We start from the raw sequence: 17,525 nt of genomic DNA on the forward strand, positions 1-17,525 counted from the left end.
GATTGTGGGTCTCGATTTGAAGCTCCTGGGTTTTTTCCAAGATCTGCCGTAGTCACAATATTTGGTCGATAGTGGACTTTCCTGAAAGAAAATCTGTCAGAATAATAATAAAAAAATAACACCCAAATAGACGAAATTTTTGTGAAAATGAGATTCTAAAAGTTCATTGAACAATTGCTTTAAGGATTGGGTTTATTCGTAGACTATATTAAAAAGCTTCTACCGTACATTTCCTTAAATCATCCTAAAATGTATATAAAAACTTCAAAATAAATACTTAACAAATACAATTGTTTCTATAAAATCCCAAAATGTCATCACTAATCAAAAACCCTTTAAGAAATGTCAAAATAAACTATTTTTCATGTACTTGATGAATAAAACTAAACTTTGAAGATTAAAAAAGTTATTTAAAAGTTTGATCTTCCATATTTTTTTTAACCAAAAAGACAATCTTTGTAAAAAAATGAAGATATTTCTAAAAATAATTCCCCAAGAAACAAACAAATCAAATTCATAAAAAGTTTCAACTTCGAACGCTTCCATACGCTATTCATATTCACGATTAACGAACACACCCCACAAAACCAACAACACTGGCCTACAAAACTATTACTGACTTATCCACTTGTCAAGCAGAAGAATATAGAAATAGAAAGAGAAAAAAGTAGAAGAAGAAAACAGTCCAAAAACAAAATGTCATCAACAGCTGCAGAAGAAATTGGTAAATTCCTTGCACAAATATTAAAATCTCTTTAATTTATGAAAATAATTAAATCAAAATGAAGAAAATGTTTCCCCAACAATTGAAACAATCTTTCTGCGTTCAAAAAATATCCAAAAACAATTCCAATGGGAAGAAATTGACATTTTTGAGGCACAACTTTTTTGAGTTTCTTTTGTTCTTCGGTCCGCGAAAGAATTGAATCGCTGAAAAATTCCAAAATTTAAACTTTAAAAAATTATTTCTATTTGTTTTCTTATTTATAGAACTCCTAGAACGCGTATTATTGCGTCTGGGTGTTGCTGATACCGATGAGAAACTTGAGGCAACTGTTGGCCGGTTCCTGACACCGGTCATCATCAAGATAACCTCTCCCCATGACAATGTCCGATTGAAGGTACTTTGCATAATTTCTGCACCCTAAAAGTCTAATTTTTGAAATGGGAATTCAAATTCTAGGTCGTTGAAGTGCTTACGCACATAAAGAGGCGTGTAACTTCCCGACCTCTGGTCCAAATCCCGGTGGAATCGCTGCTGGATCAGTACAAGGCTTCGGGTGAGTCACCATTTCTACAGAATTTCGCCATAATCTTCATTACCATGGGATACCCGAGGCTCCCGATTAAGAAACAAACCGAATTGGCAGCCAAGTTGATTGCCTGCGAAGACAAATTGGAAAACTATCAGGATAAGTATGTATGAGGACATTCGAGAGACCTCCCAGACTTATCTCACTCTGTTCTATGATTTCTAGATTGTTCATGTTGCTATTGCCATTGCTGGGGGACATAAAGATTCCTGAGGATCCAGCTAAAAGGAAAGACCTGCTCGCCATCGATGATAAGCCCGCCATCAAGAAGAGCTTCTTGGGACTGCTTCAGGATGTTCTCCTGGTTCCTTATGGGTGAGTTTCTTGATTTCTTTACTTCTTTCGAGATGACCTATGATTTCTTCTACGTTTCCAGATCAACTAACGACGTCATCCCGGCTGGACTCAGTGCAAGTTCCTTTAAACGCATCAACGCCAACAATTGGAAGGCCGAGGAACTAGAAAAGGTACGTCAGAAATCAAGCTTCTTAAGGCACATCTAATCATCTCCTCATCTTCTAGATAAAACAAGGAATAGTCCGTTTCATTTGCTCTGGAATCTTTTCCGACTTGGAGATCTTCATTCTCCTCGTCATAGCTTCATCCGATACCCGATTCAGTGTAGCCACTCCGGCAATTGCTGAACTGAGCAAAGTCTGCACCATGCTCGACTTCACCGATGGCCATGTCACAGCTCCCTTGTACACACTCTTCTCGGGCAACAACTCCCCGAATCCCGATCGCAAGACAACTCCCTGCTGTGCTCGTGTCCGTCAAAAACTCCTTCAGTATCTGATCAAGGCCCGTGGCAAGGGAATCAACACTCCCAAAGGGATCCAGGTCATCTTCGAGGGTCTCTTCGGGGAGTTCACCAACCAGAAGTGTCGCGTGTTGGCTCTGCAATTCTGTGAAATCCTCATCAAAGAGGGACCCATCGAGATAGTGTCGAAAGTGGCCAAAGTAATTCTGACTGGTCTATCGAAGCTCATCGGTCGGGAAGCTGACGAACCGGTAGATGTTCAGAATGCCGCCTATTCAGCGCTGGCTCAACTCTCCCGGACCTGTCCGAATGTCATCAATCAGGATTTGAAGATAGTTCTGTCGTATTTCAATCACTTGGCCAATGCACAGCCGGAATTGCATTCCTCGATTAGGGAAGCTTTGATCTCGATGGCTCCGGCGTTTGCCTACAATTCAACCATGGAAACAGACAACAGCAAGGATGACTACCAGCTTGACTCACAGCAACATCTCCTGTTGGCCATGTTGGCGGATAACGCCGAGTCCAAGTTGAACATTGTCCAGAATGTCACGAGTATTTTCTTGACGACTTGTTTCCCGGAGCATTTTGCACCAGCCAGGTTCCTCCTGCTTCTCATTGCTGGAGAGAGGTAAGTTATTTAGTCAATTGGGGACTTTGTTCTTCATGGGCTTATTTCTGGGTTTCTAGGAACTCCTTAAGAGAGACTGTCACATCCTATCTCTATGGAGTGTCCAAAAAAGACCAAGTCAACTACAACTATCTCTCGTCGATTGACTTCCCCGAGGGAACTGTGGATGATTTCAACAAACTTAGCTCCGAACAGAGACGTGTGGTGATTCCCGGATTCAAGCCAATGATGAGACACGTTGCCGATGTCGCCAAGAAGCGTCTAGCCAAGAATACCCAATGCGTCGTGGTTGGAAGAACTAAGTTGGCCTTCAATTTGAATGTCTACGAGGAGGTGAGTTCCTCCCCTGAAACAAATGATGAAGTCGGGAAAAGTGTTAAAAGTATCTTTCCAGATCCTCGACTACCTGAGAGTCTGTCTCTGGTATTCGGCTGGAGTCAAAGGAGGCCCTGGAGACGAGAAGAACACCATGCAGCTCAAGAACTACATCATGAAGAACTTCGCAGAGAGCGAGGAGAATGAAATCCATCAATACCTGCAATTGGTTCAGAAATCCGTGGAAGCTAAGAGGAGTATGGGACTTCCTAGAGATCCAAGAGAAAATGTGTTCTAATCCTAATCTCCTTCCAGGTGAAGGAAGTCTCCTTTGTTTGTATGATCTTCTCAACGCCGCTCCAGAAATTCTCGCAAAACCTCAAATGCATTTAATGGAATCGTTGGCAAATTCCCTCAAAGATGTCTCCGAGACAACGAGGTTACATGTCGCCCAAGTCTATGGGATTCTTTTGGCCTATGGAACCGATCAGAAGGAATTCGACTCCCAGATTTCAGAGATTCTCGCTGGACTTCCCCAGAAATCTCTCGAGAATCGTCATGGTTGGTTGTTGGTTCTGGGGCATGCCTACAGCAGACGTATTGAGTCCATTAGCAAGGTAGAGGAGAAGAAGCAGTTCAGCAAGGCACCACAGTTCATTGGAAGTGTGAAGGTTCTTGGTGGGTATTTTTAGAGGACATTTTTAGGGAATTTTCTATCTAACTTCAAAATTTTAGTAAAAATGCTCTGCGAGACTCAGCCACTCTTGGTGTCGGCTGCAATTAAGGGCATCTCGATGATTGGTAGGACCGTCGAAATCCCTAACTTTGATGTCGAGATACCAATCCAGAAAGATGACGAGAATGATGACGCTATGGATGAGGACAAAAGTAGTTATCTTCCCTTTTTGAATGATTCCCCAAAATCCTCAATAAAATTCCTTTTTTCTTTCAGCTGCTTCTGTGTCCACAAAATTCATAATTTTCGGAGTGATCTTTGGCCTCCTGAGGAGCTCCTCGGTGAGAGCTAAGATTCGTGAAGATGCCTGCAGGTGCTTGGGCAGTCTAGCCATCGGCGATGGTCTCCACTTTACCACCAAGAATCTTGATAAGTTCCTTTCTCTGGTCAAGGTTCAGAAAGATGCTGCTCTAAACATCGCAATCTCGGAGGCTATTGTCTCGACAATCAATGGATACGATCCAAGTTGTGGACCACCAAGTGTGGGTTTTGTGAATACACATTGCGACGATAAGGCTTTTGAGAAATTCTTGAATTCTTTGGTCAAGATTGTCACTGATCCAAATCCCAACTCAAGACAGGTAAAGAACAAACTGAGGAGATTCTGTTGAGAATTTAATGAATTTTGACATGTTCTTCCAGGCGAGCGCTGTGTGGCTCTTGGCTGTGGTGAAGCACTGCAGCAGCCGACCAAGTGTCTTGGCTAAGAAGCAACTCCTTCAGTTTGCCTTTACAGAGCTTCTCTCTGACGACAGTGGTAAGTAGGGTGTTCCTAAGGGGTTCGTTGGATGTGTTTCTATGTGTGTTTTGTTTTTTGGATAGAATTCGTTCAGGACGTTGCATCTCGAGGTCTGGGTCTGGTGTACTCCCTCTCCGACAGCAACAGCCAAAACGACCTGGCCAACTCCCTTCTCGACCAGCTTATTGGTGGCAAAAAGAAGGTCAACCAAGTGGCCGAGGACACAGAGCTCTTTGCCGAGGGAATGTTGGGAAAAACTCCCACCGGAGGCAACATCACAACCTACAAGGAGCTCTGCAGTCTGGCCTCGGATCTCAATCAACCCGAAATGATTTATCAGTTCATGCAATTGGCCAATCACAATGCCACCTGGACCAGCAAACTGGGAGCCGCATTTGGTCTGAAATCGATCTCCAAGGATGCCAAAACTAAAATGCAACCGTATTTGGGAAAAATCATTCCCCGCTTGTATCGCTACAAGTACGATCCGACGCCAAAAATCCAAAATTCCATGATCTCCATTTGGGATTCGATTGTTGCTGATTCCAAGTCTGTGGTGGAGGAGTACTATTGGGAGATTATGAGGGAGATTCTGGATAATTTGACGTTCAACGAGTGGAGGGTGAGGATTGCGTGTTGTTTGGCTGTGAGGGATTTGATACGCAGACCGAATGGCTTGAGATTGAGGACAGAGGAGGCAGCAACAGCAAGGAAGAAGACTGATGCTATGGAAGTTGGTGAGTGTTTAAGGTTTGGAGAGACTTCTAAACCAATTTCACTAATGTTTATTCTCGTTTGAAGATAATGAAGTTCCAGAACCTGAGTTAAAAGAACTCTGGTCACAGTTGTTCCGGGTCATGGATGACATACACGAGGGCACGCGTCTGGCAGCTCAAGGAACAGTTTCAACTCTTAGCAAGGTAACATCACGATTGATTCTTCCTTCCATTAAAATGATACTCGTAACTTATTCCTCTCTCTCTTCTAAAGATCTGTGTAAAAGCCTCGTCGAGTGATCATGGGAAGTCTGGTCTAGCTGTTGCGTCTTCCATTTTACCTTTGCTTTTAGAGACCGGAGTTGGTCATACCGTAGCCGACATAAGGAAAGTTAGCATTCAAACTATTTCCGAAATGATTGAGTCTTCGGGATCTCTTATTACCCCGCATTTACCTTCGTTGATTCCGTGTTTATTAAAAGCCACCGGAGAATTGGAGTCTTCTAAACTTTCCTATTTATCCACAAGACTTGGAGCCGAAGCTGAAGCTCAAGAAGCTGTTGATTCGATCAGAGCTGAGGCTGCAAAATCTCATCATACCACCGAGACTACAGCTAAGGTGAGTTTCAGAAGAAGAGGTTCCAGAGTTTTTAACCTTGATTCCTTTTTTTTGGTGATTTTTAGTGTATTCGTCATGTGGATTATGCAGCTCTGGAGAAGATGACACCAGAAATCCTCGAGCTCATCAAGACGAGTATGAATTTGGGAACGAAAATTGCTTGTGCACATTTTGTCTGCTTGGTAAACCACAAACTTGAGTTCCATGTCATAAATCAGTTTTAATTCATAAGATGTCTTTCAGGTAAGCATCCGTTTGGGTAAGGAGATGACTCCACTCGTGGGTAAGTACTTGGGGGCCTGTTTCACTGGCCTCAAGGATCGCAATGCCACAGTTAGGAAGTATTACGCAAGTGCACTTGGTCATCTTATGGGCATCGCCAAAGTAAGAAATTGACCTCACAGTTAATGTTTTTGTGACCATGAATCAACTTGTTTCTTCTTTTTTTAAGGAGCAATCTATAAAGAACCTGTTCGTGAAGCTCGATGAGCTGTACACAGAGAATCCTTCGAATCGATCAATTGCCCTGACAATTCAGTCGATAAACAAACGTCATCATGAACTTCTCAAGGACTACACAGAAAGCACTATTCCTTTGATCTTCTATGCCATGCATGAGGAGTCGAATGAGGAGAACAAGAGCAACATCGAGCTATGGAAGGATCTGTGGAATGAAGTGAGTCCTGGCGATGCCGGCATTCGACTGAATTTGAATGTGATCATACCCAAACTCGAGAAGTCCCTGGAAGATCCCAGTTGGTTGAGGAAGGCACAGAGCGCCAATGCCATAAATACCATTGCCAAGCGGTTGAACACCACCCTGGAGGATGCAGAGCGTTTGAGACTTATCAATTTACTTTTGGGTGCTCTCCAAGGGAGGACCTTCCAGGGAAAGGAACGTCTGTTGCAGGCTCTGGCAGGACTTTGCAAGGGTTTGGATAAGAATCATGAAATTTGCAGTAAGATCATCGATGCTGCACTCAAAGAATGCAAAAAGGAGGAGCCTCAATATCGAACCATGGTGCTGTGTTCGTTGGGAGATATTCTCGAGGAACTGGAAGCTGATCGATTCGAGGAGGTTTACAACATGATTTGGTATTTATTGGATAAGAAAGATCTCAAGAGCGACGAAGACGACGACATGGGTGAGTTGAACGCCGATCAGCGGAATAAGAGAGCGAACCTCTTCAACAAGCTCAAGGAAACTGTCTGCGAAACACTTGGCAAATCCTGGCCAAAGAACTCGGAGACAACTCAAGCCAAGTATCAAGTTCAATTTGCTGAAAGGTGTTCTCAGTGTCTGAAGGACAATACACGTCCAGTTCAGGTTAGTCTGATGATTGCCATGACGAAGTTTGTGGAGAGATTGAAAGTTCTTGAAGCCGAAACGGATGAAAATAAGGAGAAGAAACTGAAGGTGGATTCCTCGAATGATTCGATAAAAGAGAAGATATGCACCGATGTCTTGGGAGCTGTTACTTATGCATCAGGTTTGAAGATGGTTGTTCTATTTTTAGATCTTGTCTAAAACCCTTTTCTTTTTGTTTCAAGGTTTACCTCATACTGGACTGAAGAAAGAATCGTTAAATATTGTCCTCGTTTTGATCAAGAAACTCTCAGAAGCTCACGATGAACGGAATCTTGCTCTTGTAAAGAAAATATTCGATGAATCACTGCAGAGATTTGAAAAGGATTCAGCTCCTGAGGTGCGCTGTCGTATTAAGGACATCGAAGAAAAACTCAGTAAGATTAAAAGTTAGAGGGGTTTCGTTGGTTTAAGAGGAGGGAATTTCAACTAAATAAGTTTGTTTAAATTGATTCAATTCAAAACATTTAAGTTAAGAATCATTTAAATACAACAAAAAAAAACTATTAATAATTATTCGTGGATTGAGTCTGCAAAAGTAAAAGAAAAATTGTTTTATTTCTGTTAAATGTTTAAAATAGAATTTAATTGTAATTCGATATTCCTTGGAGTTGGTAATGAGAAGGGAAAGTAACAAATTGGCTAGCTATCAAAAAACTGCCTTCCAATTAAGACAACTTTATTGGAAAGTTGACTGAAAAGTAGGCAGGTTCGGACAACATAAGGGACATCATTTGCAGTCAACTTCATTCTTTGAACGTACATTTTGAACTAGGCGACTAGTTAATTTTTCCAGTCTTATCAAGTTCAGAACCTTACTTCACAAACCTCTACTTTAAGACTTTAAGTTCATAGTAAAAAACACTACCAAAAACTTTATTGCCACAGAAGGCACTCTTAAGGACAGCTTAAAGTTAAAAACGATTTGTGTTTTGTATTGTAAAGAAAAATTACTTCTTTTCCAAATTCACAATGGACCCTCTTACAGAAAGCATTAATTGAAGTTAATAAATAAGTTAATTAATAAAGTTCAGCTTTCAGTTGAATATAAAAACCATGATCAACTGTCATGTTGACAGAAGAAGACTTGACTTGATAGTTAGGGAGATTGTGCCCGATTACACGAGATGCTTTTTCGGTTGTTTCCTCTTTCGTCTTTTTGACAGATCGGGTGAGGAGCGTAGAAACGTAGGGGAAAAGAAGTCGTGAAAAGAGTCCTGAAAATGTATGGACTTTTTTTGGTTGAACTTTGACAACCAATAAAAAAAAAAAAAAACAAAATGCATAATTTACAGATATAAGTTCAGTTTTCAAGAGTACGGTGTAGTAAAGGCAAATATAAATGTGGAATAATGTAAATTTAATTATTTATTTAAACGATTTAAGAAATGTGGACAAAAACTCAAACGGAAGTATTATTAACGCTGTTTCAAAGTTGGGGCCCAATTTGTATAACAAGCTAAACAAAAATTAATAAAAAATCAATAAAAATTATTCCATAAATTTGTTTTATTTTTCACTAAATTATTTCCACAGAAATCCAATTATAATTTGTAGGTACTCTCTGATTATTCTTCCAGCACAGTTTTTTTCAGAAACGTCAAAAAGAGGAATAACGAAAGGAACGAAAAAAGGAAAGGTGTAATCACAAGGGGAGGTACCTGTCAAAAAGACGAAAACGAACGAAAACACATCCCGTGTAATCAGGGTCATTTTTCTTGACTAACTTTCCAGTCAACTTTCCATTAAAGTTGCCTTGATTGGAAGGCAATTTATTGGCAGCTGGCCAATTAGATAATAAAAACTTGCCTAACTTTCAAGCCCCATAATATGTCGACTAAAACTGTCCAGTTATTCAAGAAAAGTCTACCCCAAATACACTCTACATAAAGATATAAACCATATAGAGTGTTTTTGATCTACCCTACTATCAATTTATGTCTACTTATGTCGAAATGACAGCTGATCATGTCTTTCCATTCAATTCAGAGCTAATCTTTATAATCTTTATTTTTTTTAATTTATTGAACAATTCTATTTAATATTCAATATGGCATGGTATAAAGAATATAAGGTATGTTGGATATGACATGATAGGTCACCATCTTGTACTCGTGTGACGTCATTACGAGTGACAGCCACTTTTGTGCGGTTTTTATTTCTTAATGTTTTGGTAGATTTCATTTGCGAAAGTAAAAAGACAGTGTGCTCTTGAAAAATATAAATAATTTTAACTTCTACCAGAACTGTCAAGCATACCTTGAATTCTTTATATCATGGGGGTAGGGTATCCTGTATAGGTGGATTTTTAGATACCTTGTTGAACGAGTTGGATAGCTGTCAAAAAATAAAAATCACAGAAAGCAGAGAAACATTTAAACTTCGAAGTCAAAATTGTTGTAAGATAAAACATTTAATGGATAATTCAACTGATTCTTCGGACGATAATGAATTGATAGGTGGGTAACAATTTAATAAATAAGAGATAACCTTAATCGGTAATCTATGTTAAATTTCCTCTTAGCTCAATTGAAATTCTATACGATTAATAATTACCTAACTTGCGAAATCTCCACTTTTAAACGATTTACGTTTAACAGAAAACTATGCCAACGGAAACGAGGACTATTATGAATAGATCATAATTACCTTCCAAAATTCTCTCTCATTAGATAATATTAAAACTATTATCTCGTCTCTCAGAAACAGAAAAACAGCAGGTTTTGACAAGCTTAAGAATTTGTATCTTAAGGATCTTCTAACAGCAGGAATAAAATACATTCAGTACTTGTTTAATTCCTGTTTTAAGTTAAATTATTTTTCGGTTAGTTGGAAATTAGCTAAAATTATTCCACTCTTAAAACCAGGGAAATCTGCAGATATGCCTTGCAATTACAGGCCGATCAGTATGCTTAGCTCATTAAGTAAATGTTTTGAACAAGTAATTAAAAAAAAAAATAACAACACATGTTGAGAGATACGATATATGTACCTACTTCCACTAGAACAGTTTGGATTTCGCGCCTTCCAGAATTCAGTTCACCAAGTACATAGAATAACCAATAATATTAAGAAAAATAGAAATAGTGAAAAAAAGTTAATATCACAATAAAAGTTTTATACCCTTTCATCAACCGTAAATCTAAATACAGGGGGGTTATTATGAAAAACGAAACTCGTTCAAAATAACGCTTATTCGTTAAATTGCGATTAGAAAAAACGATTGTAGTGGAACTAAATCGTCAAACTGCGATTAAGAAAAACGAGAATCGTAAAAATGACGATACTCGTATTTTTATTTACGAGTGCCTTCAGCTCTCGTTCAGCTTTCGTTTTGGGGGTAGATGTCAAATGTCATTTATTTTTTTGTTTGGTTGGTTTTTGTTTTGTTAAGTGCGCAAAAAAATGTAATTAAATAATAAATAAAATTGTCAAAAACATACAAATAAGTTATTTCTAACCTTCTAGGCCTACAACTAATGCTAAGCAGTTTGATTTGCTGGTAGCTTTTATGGAAACCAATCCAAACATAGCAACAAATTACTTGCCGACGAGCCAAGACAAAGCCAAATCTAATACATATTTGAATGCGTCCTTGTTCAACCGATAAAGAAGCTTGAACCTGGCAAATATTTAAGGAGTTTTTTTTTAATACTAGATGGAAAGGATTTCACTTTACTTACGCTGAACTTGGAAGGCTCATTGGGTTCGATGAATCTCTTAAAACTCTTCTTTATATACGCATTTCCTCTTCTTCGTTAGTTTGGGATTCATCTTCGCTTTCAAGGAAATAGTCGCAGTGAAAAAACATTTTATAGAATTTATGCAAATTACATTTATTTTTGAAACTTCCTCGACTTTATTTATATTTTGACATTTGTTAATAGGAGTGAAGTTAGTTGCTCCTTTAAAAAATTATCATTTTTCGTTTTTGCCTGGCAACTTTTTTTGCTTTCTATTTTCGTATCTTATAATCGCTCTTCACCATGACTTTCGTTTCTTCGAGTTTCGTTTTTTCTGCCGTTCGTTTCGTAATTCATAATAAGGGCCCAGCCAGCGCTGCCACCCTTCGAACAATTGAGCGCAGTAAATTCGACAAAAAAGCGCAGTGGATTAAAATAAAGAGCAGGAGATTTTAAAATATGCAATACCTATAGATACAAAAAGCCAAAAAAAAATTGCATCAATTTTAAAGAGATTTTATTAACTCAAACATACAAAACAAAAACAATTCATACAAAATAAGGTTCTAGAGAATACAAAAAACAACTTAAAAAAATAATTCAACAATAACATACATATAATGTATTTAAATCAGTTTGCATTCAGTGCCTTAGAAAGTTTTATAAACGAAATTAACAAAAAATCACATTTTCATTGGAGCAATATCAATTGCAAGTTATTAGTTTGAATATAAAAAATAAATAAAAACGTAAAATGTATCTTATTTACATACATACATATAAAAAAAAAATTGCTTTTGCCCTACTTTCTTTTAAACTCGCCGTTTACAAAGTTAAATTGATTAAAAAAGTCAAGAATGCCTGGTGAGTCTGAGGGCTCCCAACAGTTCTTTTTGGGGTCTGTTAGTTCTTTAGCTAAAATAATATTTTCAAGAGTTTTGGTGTTAAGGCTGTTTCGCAAATCAGTTTTTACTGCATTAACCAATGAGAATTTTCTTTCAGCCGCTGCGCTACTGTGGGGCAATGAGCAAAGCATGAGCATATATTTTGAAAGTTCAGCACAAAATTGTTCACCTATAGCGTTTTTAATTGACCCCAATCCAGACCAAAACTTAGTTATATCCAATGGATCATGGTATTTGCTAACTAAATCCTTATTACCCAACAAAAATCTCCATTGGCTATTAAGCATTTCTTTATTTTCGCTTGAAAACGGAAACTCATCCAAAATTGGTAAAATTGACGGCATAGTGCCACCTACTATTTGGCTCACATCTAAATACTTAAGTAATTGAATTTTTTTATTGTTGAAATCGAACCGTTTTTTAATTTGTTTACATAGCTCCTTATAAAACTGTAATAACATACTTTTAATCACGATTAAATCTTCCGCGACAATATCTTGCGAATCAAGATACTGTTGAAACTCAATCCCAAAGTACATATCCGGTGGTGTGGTTTATTAATTTTAGTATGTAGGACAGAAAAAGAAGATAAAGCTTACTCTGCGGCTTCATTAAAAAATTTGTTATATCCGAACATGAACTTTGATTGTCGAAAGATTGTAAATTAAAATAATATTGCAAGGGCTGCCATTGTTGCAAAATACGATTCACTACACCTTCCATCGAAAGCCAACGTGTGGAAGATAAACCTAAAATACTGTTGCTTTTGACATCAAAATATTCTTGAAACTCTTTGTATGCACCAATACGTTTTGGGCTATGAGCAAAATAGTTGTATATTGCTTTGACTATCTTTTCAACATGTTCTGGCAATTTTTTGGATGCTGCAGAGGCACACAGATGCAAAGAATGGCACGTACATCCAAGAAAAAATATATCCTTGTTTGCATTCTGAAACCTTGCTCTCACCCCCCCTATACTACCGGACATAACAGAAGCATTATCTGTTGCTAGTCCTAAAATATTCGTAAGTGGAATATTTTTTTCCTCGAAAATTAATTTGAGGCTTGAAAATATTTCTTGAGAATCTGACAGCTGGAGCTCTACCAATCCAAAGAAATGGTCAGTCATTTTGTTTAAAACATTGTTAAAAAACCGAGTTACAATAACTAAACACTTGGTAGAGGAGACATCAGTCGTCTCATCAATTATAATCGAAAACTTGGTATTCTTAAGTTGTTCGATTATTAACGATTGGGCAAATGGTCCTACTATATTATTAAGCATGGAAGTTCCTTTGGTCCGTCCACATTTAATAGTTTTTGCAATGGATGAGTCTGGGCAAACAGTGGAAATTAGGGTAGGAAGGAAATCCATATTTACAATAGACAAGTTGCGTTTTATGCAAAACATCAAACAAGTAAGTTCAGCTTTTGTTTTTGAGCTTTCTGAATCGCGTACACTTGTTTGTTTAAACAAATTAGGTATAGACATCATTTCCATTTCATTTTTAACTTTGCTTATGTGCCTGGGTGAATCATGGTGCCTCTGTAGATTTTTTTTATTATTTTCAAGCGGTTTAAAACAGATTTTGCAGAAACCGCTACCGTTGACGCACTGCAACCAGGTATAATCAATCTCCCAAGAACTTTTGTATTTCTGTTTGTACCTTTTTTGTGTCGATGCAATAATTGTTGTTGGTTCATCATCACTTGATGATGATTCCGAATCATGGTCCCTTTTTAAAATAAAGAAATAAGGTAGGTAGTCAGAACGTAGCGCAACGATATTCTCAACAGTTTTCTTAGAAGTAAGAATATTGTTGCAAACATAAAAATGAAAATGACTTACATCAATCTTTTGCTAGACCCAGCTTCTACAATTGTAGTTTGTGACTTGTTTTGCGTTTGTGACTTGCTGGTGCTGCTACCAAGAAAAAATATATAAGTTGCTAATCAAAAAACACATTTATACGACTATAATACCTTGGCTTTGCAGTCCTAATTACAAATTTGTCCATTTCAAAATAAAATAGGCACAACAAATCAAAAAACAACAAACAATTCCATAAAAACAAACACAATTGTACGACATCGAGTATCAGCCAGCTGTCAGTTTCATATTTTTGAGCCGATAGCCAATAGCGAATGTATTTTGAATTTTTTGATGGATGCATTCAGAGTAAAAATGAATATTCGTCTGGATGGCTGCGTTTAGAGTGTCTATTTTGAATAAAAGATTCGTTAAGTTGTGTAGAAAATATACTTTTTTCAAAATTCTAAAAAGAGGAGTAGATTGGTTTTGCTGCGCAGTATATTTCCGTTTGGGCCAAAACGCAGTAGATCTACTGCTATAGGAGTAGGGTGGCAGCGCTGGGCCCAGCATGAAAAATAAGTTGTTGATATACAAAGTTGTATTTCAAGCAATAATATTTTACGGTTCTCCAGCATGTGGCAGATGTGCTATAAGAGTCGTTCATAGGTTACAAATCATTCAAAATAAAGTCTTGAAATTGATGTTGAATCTTCTGAGACATTTTTCTACAGAAGAACTGCACCAAATTTGTAATTTTGAACTTATATCGTTAAGACTTTCAAGGCTTTATGAGAGATATAACATAGCATGCAATTCTTCCGACAACGAATTGATAGCAAACCTGACTAGTTTATAAATATTTATAAGCAAAAAAAATAATGTACGTATACATATATACATATATTAATTATTTGTATATTTATTTATTTATATATTTAGATATTAAAAAAAATGTATAGTATCCAAACTCTTCCAGTATTTTTTATTTAATTAATTTGTTTTAATTTGCAGGCGATGACTTGGTACGGAGCATGCACCAACTCATCTGCAAAATATAGTCGGAAGAAAGCATGCCCGATGAGTGGAATCTCATCTACATAAGAAAAGAGACCCTCTAAACTGCGCCAACTACAGAGGCATCAGTCTCCTTAACATTGCGTATAAGATCCTCTCTGCCGTATTATGTGAACGTCTGAAGCCATTCGTCAACAACCTGATTGGTCCTTATCAGTGTGGCTTCAGACCAGGAAAGTCCACTATCGACCAAATATTCACACTACGGCAGATCTTGGAAAAAACTCAGGAGCTTCAAATCGATTCCCACCATTTCTTTATCGTTTTTAAAGACGCGTATGACAGCATCTATAGGGAAGAGCTCTACCGAGCAATGTCTAGTTTTGGCATCCCTGTCAAGCTTATCCGTTTGTGCAGAATGACGACGGAGAATGCACGCTGCTCTATCAAGGTCGGAAAAGATCTTTCCGATGCATTTGATGTTAAAAAAGGTTTTAGACAAGGCGATGCACTGTCATGCGACTTCTTCAACATCGTTCTATAAAGAATTGTGGAAAACTCAACCGTCAACACTAGGGGCACAATCTTCCAAAGATCCATCCAATTACTCGGATACGCAGATGATATTGACATAATTGGAAGATCAAAGCGTGATGTCAGTGGAGCGTTTTTGAGCATTGCGACGGAAGCGAAGAAGATGGGTTTAGTAGTCAATGAGGGCAAGACCAAGTATATGCTGTCATCAAAAAAGGACACTGAACGACGACGTCTTGGACAAAACGTCACCATGGCTAGCTATAACCTTGAGGTAGTTAAGGACTTTGTCTACCTAGGCACCGCTATTAATACAGTCAACGACACCAGCGCTGAAATCAAACGAAGAATAACTCTTGCAAATTGCTGCTTCTTTGGACTTAGAAGGCAATTGAGAAGTAAAGTCCTCTCTCGAGCATGTAAAATCACCATCTATAAGACACTCATCATCCCGGTTCTCATTTATGGCGCTGAGGCCTGGACCCTGTCAAAGAAAGATGAGAGCGTCTTAGGATGCTTCGAGAGAAAAATTCTTCGGGTGATTTTTGGTCCCGTACGCATAGATGGAGAATGGAGGAGAAGATATAACGACGAACTGTACGGGCTGTAAAGCGAAACTGACCTAGTTAGCAGAATTAAAGTCCAACGGCTTAGATGGCTAGGTCATGTAGAGCGGATGGACATCAACGCTCCAGCCCGGAAGGTCTTCGAATCCAATCCCGAGGGACGGCGCAGTAGAGGAAGACCGCGACTCAGGTGGCGCACGCAGGTGGGAAAGGACCTCAACCAACTTGGCGTGCGAAACTTTAGACAGCTAGCTAGGGACCGAGCTGGCTGGAGACGCTTGTTGGTTGAGACCCAGGTCCGCCCCGGACTGTAGCGCCACCTTAAGTAAGTAAGTACGTTTAATTTGTTTTTAAAGTTATTTATTTATTTTGCTATTCGTTTAGTTAATGTACAATGTTTAAAAACTTGTTATTTATTTATTTGTTTATTTATTTTGTATTTATTTAATCATCTATTTATTTACCATTTATTTGTTTAATCATCTATTTATTTAACATTTATTTATGTATGTATCTATTTACTTATTCATTATTTATTTCCTGAGTATATTGTAAGGCTTGGTTCTATCTAAAGCTTCACCGCCTCCCATTAGTTTCAATTCTTTTAATGAAGGTTTTTAGAAGCTTTTCCTTCACTATATTTTTGGTCTAAATTTTCATTTGCTTAAAATACTGTTTATTCTTATTGTCAGTTGCAAGGTAGTTATATATCGTAACTCTGTAAATTGTGCAATATAGGTTAAGATATCAATGTAATATATTTTCTGCTTAAATAAATATATCCAATATCCAATAACCTTCCAAAATTCGGTGGCAAATAGCTTCTTCATCGTCTATTATGTACAGAACATCCTCAAATACAACTTCAACTAACATTTTGTTTCTTTTTGTTTACCAACAAATACAAAAAAGCTGAAATCAATTTTTAAGTTTCTTGAAATTCAACCATGTGTTGAATCAGCTGTTTTGTCAGATACCTACATAGCCCAGAAATTCTTGGATGGGGAATGCTGTTATTTTTCGTATTAATAAAATTAAAAAAATAAACGCCAATCAACACAATTGCTTGGACTGTAGGAGCCAGGAAAGACAGACAGACGGACGGAATCGGGGTGCCCAGTTTTTTCGACTTCTCAACCGTCGTAATGTTATATTTGATTAAAAGCTCTAGTTCGAAATTGTTTACTAATGCAAAACTTTCCATATAGTTCCTAATGTCGCAAATAAAAATCACTTCAATGTTCACTATTTATGTGTGTCAAAAAAATTTAATAGTAAAATTGAAGGCTAGTTTAAGGAATTTAAAGGCAACTTAATGTAAAATTGATGATCTATTATTCAAGGTTTCTTCTTAAGAACCTGAATATTTGCTGTTTTTCTTATAAACAATTTTCATGAAAATAATTTAAAACATTACTAAAGTTTGTTTCAAATTCTAAATTGAGTGAAAATAAAAATGTTAGTTGTTTTTGACAGTAAACCACTTTTTGGTGAATGTCGTCAAATTACTAATAAATCTATAGATAAAATCTTTATTTATAAAACTTTACTTTACGGCTCATATTACGCCCCCCTGGATCGTCAGTTGGTCAAAAGTTGATGAATTTGTGCTTCATTTTTAGAAAAGGCTGAATTTTCATATTATATTCTTGGTCCAGTCCAGTAGAAAAATTTAAGGAAGATTTGTTTTTTTTTTTCTTTGATATACAAGAGATAAATAATATAAAATATAATGGGGGTCATATCCACTAACGCAATACGATTAGTTTTGAATTGAAGGGAATTCCTACGAAAAAGCAAACAAATTATCTCC

At 37.5% G+C, this 17,525-nt stretch overlaps 3 protein-coding genes across 3 annotated transcripts in view; 1 reads left to right on the forward strand and 2 right to left on the reverse strand.

The window, feature by feature from the left end:
* The window catches only part of LOC129943527 (probable cytochrome P450 6g2), a 144,594-nt gene that overhangs the window by 46,126 nt on the left and 80,943 nt on the right, over positions 1–17,525 (reverse strand). The window lies entirely within an intron of this gene.
* LOC129943526 (proteasome-associated protein ECM29 homolog) lies at positions 656–7,745 on the forward strand. The gene is made up of 19 exons (XM_056053036.1): positions 656–724; positions 991–1,121; positions 1,184–1,416; positions 1,479–1,628; positions 1,690–1,780; positions 1,836–2,704; positions 2,764–3,037; positions 3,099–3,276; positions 3,335–3,697; positions 3,755–3,907; positions 3,972–4,336; positions 4,398–4,512; positions 4,578–5,231; positions 5,296–5,414; positions 5,485–5,829; positions 5,895–6,011; positions 6,073–6,213; positions 6,281–7,319; positions 7,381–7,745. Exons 1-19 carry the CDS (start codon positions 697–699, stop codon positions 7,587–7,589), a joined length of 5,574 nt encoding a protein of 1,857 aa, XP_055909011.1. The 5' UTR covers positions 656–696; the 3' UTR covers positions 7,590–7,745.
* Positions 11,379–14,042, reverse strand: LOC129943532 (uncharacterized). Its single transcript, XM_056053043.1, is given in 4 exon segments — positions 11,379–12,326; positions 12,328–13,521; positions 13,635–13,706; positions 13,769–14,042. Coding segments are annotated over 4 exon segments (1,947 nt in total). The 5' UTR covers positions 13,804–14,042; the 3' UTR covers positions 11,379–11,680.

Source organism: Eupeodes corollae, chromosome 1, assembly GCF_945859685.1.
Source record: "Eupeodes corollae chromosome 1, idEupCoro1.1, whole genome shotgun sequence".
NCBI classification, from domain to species: domain Eukaryota; kingdom Metazoa; phylum Arthropoda; class Insecta; order Diptera; family Syrphidae; genus Eupeodes; species Eupeodes corollae.

Coding starts and splice junctions, on each gene's coding strand:
- LOC129943526 (XM_056053036.1), top strand. CDS start 697: ATGTCATCAACAGCTGCAGAAGAAATTG. Junction 1,629..1,689: donor GTTCTCCTGGTTCCTTATGG/GTGAGTTTCTTG, acceptor CTACGTTTCCAG/ATCAACTAACGACGTCATCC. Junction 3,277..3,334: donor ATCCGTGGAAGCTAAGAGGA/GTATGGGACTTC, acceptor ATCTCCTTCCAG/GTGAAGGAAGTCTCCTTTGT.